The sequence below is a fragment of the Urocampus carinirostris genome, chromosome 2 (assembly GCF_059441175.1).
Source record: "Urocampus carinirostris isolate Australia breed hairy pipefish chromosome 2, RoL_Ucar_1.0, whole genome shotgun sequence".
In the NCBI taxonomy this organism is placed as follows: Eukaryota; Metazoa; Chordata; class Actinopteri; order Syngnathiformes; family Syngnathidae; genus Urocampus; species Urocampus carinirostris.
In genome coordinates, this window is record NC_142350.1 from 25,998,282 (window position 1) to 26,009,605 (window position 11,324).

Consider the following 11,324-nt stretch of genomic DNA (forward strand, 5'->3'; position numbering starts at 1 on the left):
CACAAACCCTTCCCAACAGTCATACCTGAAGGAAATGAGAAAGAGCAGGACAGTAGCAAGTGATCCGAAAAAAAAACTGGAATTAATCTTGCATCACTCTGTGCTAAACCCCTCGTAAATATGTAGTCTATTCGAGAGGCTCTGGCATTGTCACTACTGAACCAGGTGAAGCCCTCCTCTCCTGGATGTATGGATTTGAAACAGTCCACCAGTTTAAATGTCCGGCACATGTCTTGTAATAAAGTTGATGTTTTATCTACTTTAAACTCCTCATCATTCCTCTTTCTATCCTTCCTACTTAGGATGCAATTAAAATCTCCTCCCACGATTAGTGGTTGATGGCCTAGCATATGCGACTGGACGTCCTCTAAAAGTTCGTACCTGAGTTGTCTGTCGGCATGGCCGTATATGTTAATGAGGTTAAAATCATTCCCTATATAAGAAAGTCTTGCTAAGATTGCGCGTCCGTCTCTCATCACAGTACTCCCCTTTATGATGAGTTGAGGGTTGTTTATTAAAATGGCTACCCCATCGTTACGGTTTTCATTCGAGCCACTCCATAATGACGGATATGGCCAAATCTCTTCCCACTGTTTATAATTTTTTAGAAAGGGGATGCAGCATTCCTGTAGTAAAAACACATCCGTTCTGATAGTTTTTAAGAACGATAAAACACTGTGAGCCTTAACCTTTGATCTCACACTTCTCACATTGATAGTAGAGAATGTAATGTTCATAATTGTTGTTAAAGTATTTAAACTAGTTAGACAAAACCGGGGGATCTGAGTCCATTCTTTGGTGATCATCGAGATCATCGAGAGTGTCACCTGTGTCAGACACATCACTTAAGAGTAGTACCTCATTTTGAGACTCACCGGGGAAAACTCTGGGACCCTCTGACTCTCTGTCTGTGGTTCCAGGTCTTCCCCTTTTTTCTGGGTTAGGGGGTGAGCCAGAGGACCTATCAAAGGGTCTCTTACTTCCTTGCCCACTAAGGGTCAGATTTTTTCCCTCCCCGACTTCCTCCGTCTCAACTTCATACAGTTCCCTTGTGGGCTTATTCACCGGCAATCGGCTTTCTTCTAAATCTCTTATCTTTGTTTCTGGTTTTTTCACCACTCCCAATTTTGTCTTACTTTTACTCCTCTTTCCAGTGCCCGTATGGGTTTTTGGAGAGTCATTCGCCTTTTCGATTTGTTTGACTTCTCCAAATCCCGGCAATGGCGTAGCAAACAAATTTGCTAATTTGAACTCTCTTCCAGGCCCTTCCTGATTAATATGTGTTTTCGGAGTGTCAGTTGCTTTTTCTATTCGTTTGTCATGTCCAAATTCAGGTATTTTATGAGAAATCGAATCGGAATTTCCAGGTTCTTCCTGTTTCAATTTTGATTCTCTGGTCTCTGCTCCAGGGGTTTTGGTAGGTACATCTGTTTTTTCAATTTGTTTGTCTTGTCCAATTTCTTTGTGCATTTCTTGATCAATTTCATTGGGTATTTCCATAACTTTATTCATTTCCTGTTCATCTTCATTGGGTATTTCTATAACTTCATTAATTTCTTGTTCATTTTCATTTTGTATTTCCATGACTTTATTAATTTCATTGTCTTTGTTATCTTTATTCACTTCATTGTCTTTGTGACATTTATTCATTTCATTATCTATGTTGTCTGACATCATTTCATTGTCTTTGTTGTCTTTGTTAACTGCCTTCCTAGCTTTCAATTTGTTAGCAAACGAATTCGGGCAGTTTCTAAAGAGGTGATTCGTTTCTCCACAGAGATTGCATTTTCTGCTATTGCTACATTCCTCAAAGGAATGTCCAATTGTTCTGCACTTTCCACAAAAAATTCGATCACATACCTCAGCCAGATGCCCATGCTCACCACATTTGCGACAGAGTTTCGGTTGCCCTTGATAGTGGATAAAGCCACGGTTTTCCCCCAGGAATATAGTCGACGGAATTTGTTTCATTCCCTGAAAGCCCTGAGGATCTTGCCGTAGTTGGACTGGTACCCTCCAGGCACCATTCCAATAGCCTTTCTCACACCTCACCTTCATAGCCTGGCCTTTTACTGAGCAGTATCTACTCAACCAATAACAGACGTCATCAGCACTGATCATTTCACTAAACATTCTAACAACGACAATCTTGTTAGTATTATCAGTCAGCTTCTCCACTGTAAATCCTGAAAACTGGGACCTCACTCCCTCAAAGCGATTCCAAAACTCTTGATAAAGAGCTGCCGTTTCAAAACTCACATCAAAGCCTTTGCCAGAAGTCATTTTTATGACAGCATGTACCTCCTCCTTTTTAAACTTCAGAATCTTTTCAACAAACTTGTTAATAAAATCCGTCCTTGACATTCCCTCCGAAATTGCCACAACATCTTTGAGCAAGAATCTCACGCAGTTACGTCTCCGCCCGCCGGTATAATGCCCGGCCATGGCAGGACTCGGCTGCTTTACTTCTAACTATGTTAAAATGGTTAGAATTGTAAAATTAATAATTAACAATACTCTTAAAACCGACGCCAATGACAGTATAAGCGCATAGAACGAGCAGTGCTAACCTGATGCGTCCACCATCAACTTGTACCTCTGACTCATTCAGTTACAAAGAAAATAATGCCACACAGAAAATGGGTGTAGTATAGATATATAGGACACAACTTTAACTCCAGTTTACAGTCAAGGTGTCACACCAACAGACCCAGTTGTGGATGTAAATCACTGAATAAACTTTTATATAAAAACTCATTTAACAATCCATGTTCATTGTAAAGACAGTTTATGATGAAAAGCCACAGAACAAACTTAAACTCTAAACAAACATTTTACCCAGAACCTCTAGCAAAGCATCTAGAGCAATTCAATTGGGTGAGCCGTAAGAATGGGCAGAGCTATACACGGGAGGCGCAAACTCTTTCTCCTTGCCCAGCGCCGTCTGCCTGAAGGAAAATACATTGGTATCCTTGTTTGCAGTATTTTGTGACATTTAATTAAAAGAGGTTTGCTTGCACCTTGTTTTGAAACAATTATTTAGAACAAATATGGCAGTCAAAATGAGCAGCAGGTAACAGCAGGAGGGAGACGAATGTTAAGTGGTATATTTACATATTTATATTTATTGGGACACAGGCTTGGCATAACTATTATTTCATTGACTTTATCAAATCATCTAATGCACACAGTGAACTAAAATGCGCAGAAAAATTAATTTTGTCCAGACAGCGGGTTTGGCAGTTTTGTTAAGTTTTGTGTCAAAAGAAATGGTGTGGCTCTCTTTCTCCCCCCCAAAAATCCGAATATTTTTGCTTTTATGGCTCTTTGGGTCCTGCCCCCTGCTGTAGATATTGACACTGGTGTTTTGCAGGTACTATCTAACCAAGATGCTAGTTGAGTAACTGTAAGACGCTTATTTCTCAAACTAGAGACTAATGTACTTGTCATCTTGCCACTTCTCTTTCAGCCCTTTTGTGCTTTTCTCTGAAGGAAGCAGTACACATTGTTGTAGACAATCTTGAGCGTTTTGGCATTTCTTGCAAAAGTTCTATTACTGGCCATTCGGGAACATTTAATCCCACCCACAAATGTGATTCCCCAGATTCTCGACGGGCTCAAAGGACGATCAGTGTTATAGCTGTGCTAACATAATTTCACATGGGTTTTCTAATCATCCATTATCATTCTAATGCAATGAGCAAACTAAATGCATTAGATCGTTGGAGTGGTGGTTGGTGGCAGGCATTTGCGGATCAAATAGTCATTTACCACGTAAACAATGTTGGAAGTATACTTCAATAAAAAAAAAAAAAAGTGCTTTTTCTACCAAAATAAGGTCATTTCTGAACGATACCAACGTTTTAACGACAGCATATATTTCGGTATTACGTGATTTGTGCGTTCATTTATTCATATGGGAATCATTTGTAATTTTCATTTATTTATACACTTATTTCTACATTTCGCAAGATTGGCCCTCCATAACTGTGCACCATCCTGTGATTAACTGGGCTCCAGTTCCCCAATTATTCATGCAGCACAACTGAAGTTGAGTGTTATGCTTTTAATGCTTTTCTAATTTAACATCATGGATTTATAAGCACAAACACACACACACACACCGGTACCTACAAGCATGAACAAGTAAACGTTGCTCAAGCCATGTGCCGGTAGAAAAAAAATACATCAATAATTAATACAGACAATAAATGATGGCGTAGATTAAAACTACATTGTGTACTTCATCAATAGCGAAACCAGTTGGGTCTTTTCCTGGGCCGCTCCACTATCCTCTTGCCTTTGTCCAGCTCACTTGGCGTCTCATTCTCATACAACACTACGGTCTCCACAGTCGGGGCCTTTAGCGGACCGCCCTCCATGGCTTTTATCTGTTGACGGATCAGAGCGGTCTCCTTGGAAACTTTAGCGTAACAGAATCCACAAAGGACGTGTTTCTCCTTGAGGTGGCCACATTCTGGACAGGGCTCGAGGCTCAGCTGAAGGGAGAATAAATGGGTTAGCGGAGGAAACTGACGGGATATTCACTCTTGATCATTTTTAAAAAGAATGAAGTATTGACAAACATGACAGCGTTTAAGCTTTACATTGATAGTGGCAACAGAATATTAACGGATTCGTTTTTTTCGGTTTTTAATATTGGACACCTGCAAAGGAGATTGCGTAGGATGGCAATTTGTTATTTTGACTATTATTGCACACTGTTTGTTGTTTTGACCATCATGAACTGTTTACATAAAGAGTCACCAACCTTTTTGAAGCGGAGAGCTACTTTTTGTTACAAATTGGGACAAAGGGCTACCAGTTTTTAAGCATTTCTAAAATGACTACTTATGTTAATACTATGTTATTACCAGGTTGTAACTGTTCAAAGTTGAATTAAAACAGGCTCACTCAACCACTGAAACCTAATGCCAGTTAGAACTCAAATTTCCTGGAAAAAAATCACTATGATTCATCACTAGTGAGCTATTTTCAGAACCTGTCAGCGGCTACTTAGGTGTTTGTAGGAGGCTACCTGGTGCCCACGGGGACAACGTTGGAGACCCGTGGTTTACATAATTTTCACTTTTAGCCAATTGTGCTGCTGTTCTTTGATATCCACACCTTTTATGACAGAACTGCGTTTCTAACCTAGGATATTCAATAAAAAGGGCTCAGGGGAGGGCTTTTAGAACAGGTTGGATTTTATTTGTGAGGTTTAGGATCTCCCCCGTTATCCTCATAAGTGTAAACTCAATTAATGTCTTCTCTCCTTATTTTCAGTTTCTACTAAACTATGAATTTAACATTAATAATACAGTTACGAAATTCCTCAGATCACTTCTTCCAAACTGCATTCCAAAAATAGGCCAATATTTTGCGAAGCCCAGAGACAAAATGGATCTAGAGTGCCGGCTAAGTGTTTGTTTGCAAGCTCTCGAGATTGCAAAAGCCAAGAAATATGAAAGCATCACTGATTCCACAGGTCAGTGTGCACATTTTATTTGATTACTATTATAATATTAAGTTACTATTTTGATGCAATTTTAGGGGTTCAGCTTCTATGTGATTATATTCGGTAATTTGTCACTAGATAGTAAGGTTTACAGTGACACGCTACTTTTGGGTGTCAGTAATCTGTAAAGTAACTGAGTTACTTTTTTTAATGAAGTAACTAATAACTGTAATTAATTATCGTTTTTCAATAACACGCCCAACACTGGTTATCGGTAGGAATTTTTTTTATCGTAAAACCCCAAAGGAAACACTAATGCTAAAAAACAACTCATTTTGATTGCAGCCGTCACTGCCCAAGCCCTAACCAACCCTTGGATGCATGTGAGGGGTCAAAAATGACCCCATAGGTTGTTATTGTTCAAAATCTATACGGATTGAAAAAAGGTGTAATATTGTCATTTTCCATGTATTCCTTACAGAACATGATGACATTAATATTTTTATTTTTTTTTTCCACCACTAATTTTCCACTTCACTCGTGGTAGAGTGTATGCACTGTTAGGTCATGCATCCAAGGATTAAAGTAACGTGGTGAAGAATTCCTCCCCGACAAAATACTGGCTGTCAAAGTAGTGCATCATTCTGGAGCAATAGCCAAATTAAGACCAAAGTTGTGTATTCCTAATGACATTATTAAAATGTCGGATTTAAAGGTGATATCTAAATCAGAAAAACAAAATGATGTGTACTTTATCACATACATTGACTTTGAGAAGTTTGCTCTCAGCTCTTCTCCTGGTTCGGTTGACCTCGATGGTGCGTCTCTTCTTAGGCGCCGCCATCCAGAAGATGCTGTCCAGAAGGCTGGGACGTGGCTCCAGCTCCTCTTCCTTCATCAGCTCCTCAGTTTCAGGCAACAAACTGGATCCATTGACTGCCAGTGCTGGAACTGTACACAGAGGCATTTACATCATTAAATAAGAGTCAACCTCAGCCAATTGCTCCCCCTTAATTCACTACGCAATTCTCGTACCTATCAACATATACGTTTCCCCCATATTTTATATATTTTTCGATCATTTCAAATTGAGTACGCCGTAAAATAATGTTTATACGTCCCAGTCACTGTTAGCAGATGACAACATCATCGTAGATTGATCACATCGTTGCGGTAAACTAACAAATGTTATCTGTGATCACGCATTTTTTTTTCCCGTGTACCACTTTGCCTCCTTCACTGTTATGCCGACAATGAGTTTTTAGCCATATGAAGAAATCACCATGATTTTAAATGGTAAATTGTCTGCATTTATATAGCGTTTTTCAATTCAATGAAGACCTCCCAAAGCGCTTTACAATGTGCTTCACACTTACCCAAGGGTTGATCAAACATCACATTGTGTTTGCTGTTAAAAACGTCATATTGGAATATAATATTATGAATGTGCTTAATTGCTGTTGAGATTGTCATGATTGTTTTCTGTTGTTAGTGTCAATAAATTTGTTCAAACCAAAAAAAGTTGGGAAAGAGAAACGGATCTATTGACACTAACAAAGATGTTATATAATGAAATTGTGAATATGCTTGATTGCTATTAAGATTTTCGAGAAGGGTTGTTCAAACCTCACATTGTGTTTCCTGTTAAACGTCATATTGAAATATAATATTGTGAATGTGCTTAATTGCTGTTGAGATTGTCATGATTGTTTTCTGTTATTAGTGTCAATAAATTTGTTCAAACCAAAAAAAAAAAAAATGTGTAACAAGAGCTTGCTATGATCATTGATTTTTGCAATCCGGAGATGGAATAAGAGCTTGCTCTGTCCACTCCACGCATTGGCCCGGTGTTGCAGTACCTCCGGGAACGGTGCATCCGCAATGATCGCAGCAAGGCTTTAGGGCTAGGACCTTAGCTTGGCCTTTTGGCTGAGAGTAAGTGTCCCGGCTCCTAGGCTTTGTAGCGTATTATGAACTGACCGATAATGGATAATGGATAATGAATAACGAAGATAGAACAATAACCCCAAAAAAATCCCTTCCCCCCATTCTCTCTCTCTCACACACACACACACACACACACACACACACACACACACACTGTCAGCCATGCAAGGTGCCTACCTGCTTATTGGGGGCATTAGGTATTCAGTCTCTTGCCCAAGGACACTTTGACATATAACACGGAGGAGCCGGGATTCAAACATGCGACCTCTTGATCCCAAGACGAGCGCTCTACCACATTCAAATTTTAGACTTTGTAGGAGCTTTCGAGACCCGATTCAATGACATTTAAGACCAATCTTGCACCTATTCTGGCATACATTATGAAATGATGCAAAATAATCCGTCAGAATAATGAAGAATAACTGCATAAGACAAGTAACAATAACTTTTTAATAAAACAATAGAGGGTGTGCATGTACACACCTGATACAAAAGTACTACAAATACAGTATAAAGCCCAATGAACCTCTGCAATCTTTTAACACTCTAAAAATCAAAATTGTGCGCAGTGTGTTTGTGCGGCTAGATTAGACGAAATCTTATATAAATATGCAAAATGTGGGGGTGGGGTTTAATGTGGTCCTTTACTCCCCCGAGTGGAGTTAAAGAGCCTCATGGCATGAGGGAGAAATGATCTTCTCAGTCTGTCCGTGGAACAAGACTGTGACAGCAGTCTGTCACTGAAGCTGCTCTTCTATTTGAAGATGATGCTGTGTAGTGGATGTAATGAATTGAATTGGTTAGAGACTGACTGACTCTACGTAAAGCTCCAACGTAATGCTGAATTTTTGAAAACGAGTTAACCTGGATTTTCCGATCGCCACATTGCATTTGTCGGTCAAAGATCGATAAAGTCGAAGAAAATGAAAGATACATTTATAACACAAGGTTCCATACTTTAGTTCGTTACTTATTTATACAGGTATTAGCACTATCACACAGATAAGACAGGGAACATTTAAGACATTTGAAATTTAGATTTAAGACTTGTACACTAAATTCAAGACTTATTCAAGGCCTTCATTCGCAGTTATTAAAATTTAAGCATTTTCAAGTTTTTAAAACCCCGCTAACACCGGGAAAGTACATATTTAGGAAGAAAATAGGAACCGTTGCAAATTAAACTAAATTGTGACATTTCTGTTACAGAAGGGTTGTCAAACTCATTTTCACTGAAGGCTGTAAAACAAAATAACAAATTCTTCTTGTACATTTTAGGATAATTTTTTTCTCAATTCCACTCAGGGACATTGATAGGAAAATACTAATGTCTAGTGATTAAGGGCTATACAAATAAAAATGACTTGACTTGACTAGTGGCGAAATCTCAGTTAAGAGTCATTGTGGGAAATCAAGTTTGCTTTGACCCGCTTACTTTTATAGGCGCCAGACATTTTAGCTTTCGCGAGACACATAACATGACCTGGCGGGCAGTGTTTGGCCCGCTTGCCTTGAGTTTGACACATGTGTGTTACAGTGTAAAACCATCTGCAGAACAAAAGACGTCTGCGACATTTACATATCCTTATCAACACTTACTTTACTGCAAGTGGGGAAAGAACTAAGAAGATGCCAAACAAAATATTGATGTTGTTTATTTGGTAAAAAAGGCGAAGCTTTTAACGAAGACAAGAAAGTTTGTTGCATTATCCTGATTTTAGCTAACCTGCATTGGCTCCCTGTCAGCTTAAAGTGTAATTTTAGAGTTTTGTTGTTATTATACAAAATTATGCAGGGACTTTCCTCCTCATATCTCTCAAATTGAATCTCCCCCTATATTCTTGATCAGAAAGTTCGGGTCTACTCCTGATCCCAAGAGCCAAGAGGAGATCTGCATGTTTGAGAGTGTTCTCCATTCGGGCCCAAGTGCTTGCCTCTGCCTTCTGAGGTTCAATCTGCAATCTCAGTTGCATTGTTTAAATCTAGTCTTAAAACACACTTCTATTCTATAGTTTATGAATGAGCTATGTCTCATGTTGACAATGTCTCGCAACATCCGTTGCAGCCTGGTCATTCTGAAAGGGGGATTACCTCATGTGCGATCCTTTCTCAAGGTTTTGTTATTTTCCTCATGCAAAGGTTTTGAGTTTTTCCTTGTAGGTTTCAGATCAGGGGATGGTGTAATGATAGTCAGTAGAGCCCTTTAAGACTTCTTATGATTAAAGGGTCCACAAATAAACATGACTTGACTTAAATAAATAAACTTGTTAACACAAATGATATTTGTTGTTATTCTACAAAGTCTGCCTTGCTGTGCGTATGTAAGTGCCGCATAGTGTTAAGTTACTGTTAATAAGGGGAGTTGCAATCATTAAATAAGGGGGGAGTTTGGCTGAAGTAGACAGGTATGTAAGCACGTTAATTTGTATCTTTCCGTAAAAAAATATGTATTCGGCGCACACGAGTTGAAATGATCAAAAACAAATAGGCTTACAGGGAAAACATACAAGTTTACAGGTATGTCCTGGCATTCTTTTGTAAGCGAGAGCATATCATGAATATTGACATTGCAAATTGCTGGGTCACTTTAACTCACCCAACTGTTGCTGTACCCCGGCTGCCCGCAAAATCCAACTTTCGAATTTGATAAAAGAGCATCTTAAAGCGTGCATATGTGAAGCCAAATTCATTTTGTCTACCACGCTTGGTTCTCACGGTCATTGATATGCACGTCATTCAAGGGCGACCAGTATGTCGTTCGTAAACTTAACGGCTCTGGAAACCGACTCTTTGCAAAGGAAGCCGGCTCCCCACCAATAAAGAGGCTTTTTTTTTCCTTTCGTTATTGCTAAACATGCATTTTTCAACAAAGATTCTATGTTGTTGTCTTTGAATTTGTTGTAGTACATATATAAGGTTAAAGTTGTTTTGTGCTGTTTTTGTACATCTTTAAATAATGTAATTGATTTTTTTTTCTGTGTTTTTCAGGGATCACGTTTTTCACATATCAGCTTTATTTAACATAAAATGATAAATCTAAATATGTAATAGTCTATCTGTCGTCCCACTGAAAACATTACATTTTGTTGTGTGTTTTTCAGACTTTTGATTGAGTTGAACGTATATATACATATATATATATATATATATATATATATATATATATATATATATATATATATATATATATATATATATATATATATATATATATATATATAGATATAGATATAAACACTATATAATTTAGTATACTATTTATTTTTATCAATAACTTATTTTGTGGATAACGTTACATTAGTACTGGTAACAGTCTTTTCTTTTTTATTTCTTCTTTCCAAGCATTTTATCTTATTTTCTGCCTCTTTCTCTTTTTCTTTTTTTCTTTTCTTTTTCCTTGTTTTGTTTTGTTTGTACTAGCGTTTTATTTGTTTTTCTTTTGCAGTTTATTTATGTTTTTACCTTGCCTCTCACTTATTTGTTCTTGATTTTTTTTCTTTTTTCTTTTCATTTCTTTTTATTTTTTCATATTTTTTTTCCCCTAGCTTTTTGCATCTTGTTACCTTTGTCTTTGTTTTCTCTTTTTTCCTCCTATTTTTTCCCATTATGTTATATTCTTATATTTTTATAACAACTTTTTTCTTCTTTTTTACTCTTTTCCTTTTATATTTTCTTTTTTTGTCTTTTGTTTTTTTCCCCTTTATGTTTTTCCTAATTTTCAAGCCTGCATAATGTAACATAATAATTGTTAATATATGGATTAATTAAATATGCATTTATTTCTAAAATAAATTTTAATCTTTTTTTCCTGCTTTTTTTTTCTCCTTTTCATTTATTATTTCTTTTTTCTTCTAGTTTTTATGTTTTGTTTCGTTTTCCCTGTTTTTTTTTCTTCACATATTTTCATGCTTTTTCCCCT

The 11,324-nt window shown here is 37.5% G+C and overlaps 1 protein-coding gene and 1 pseudogene across 1 annotated transcript; one reads left to right on the top strand and one right to left on the bottom strand.

Annotated features, from left to right (window-relative positions):
* Nucleotides 1–4,051: 4,051 nt before the first annotated feature.
* On the bottom strand, nt 4,052–10,162 carry mrpl32 (mitochondrial ribosomal protein L32). The gene is made up of 3 exons (XM_088326050.1): nt 10,002–10,162; nt 6,222–6,409; nt 4,052–4,499 (listed from the first exon to the last, which is right to left on the bottom strand). The coding sequence occupies exons 1-3, from the start codon at nt 10,093–10,095 to the stop codon at nt 4,248–4,250; spliced, it is 534 nt and encodes a 177-aa protein (XP_088182176.1). The 5' UTR covers nt 10,096–10,162; the 3' UTR covers nt 4,052–4,247.
* On the top strand, nt 7,164–7,339 carry LOC148371519 (U2 spliceosomal RNA; annotated as a pseudogene).
* Nucleotides 10,163–11,324: the final 1,162 nt, after the last annotated feature.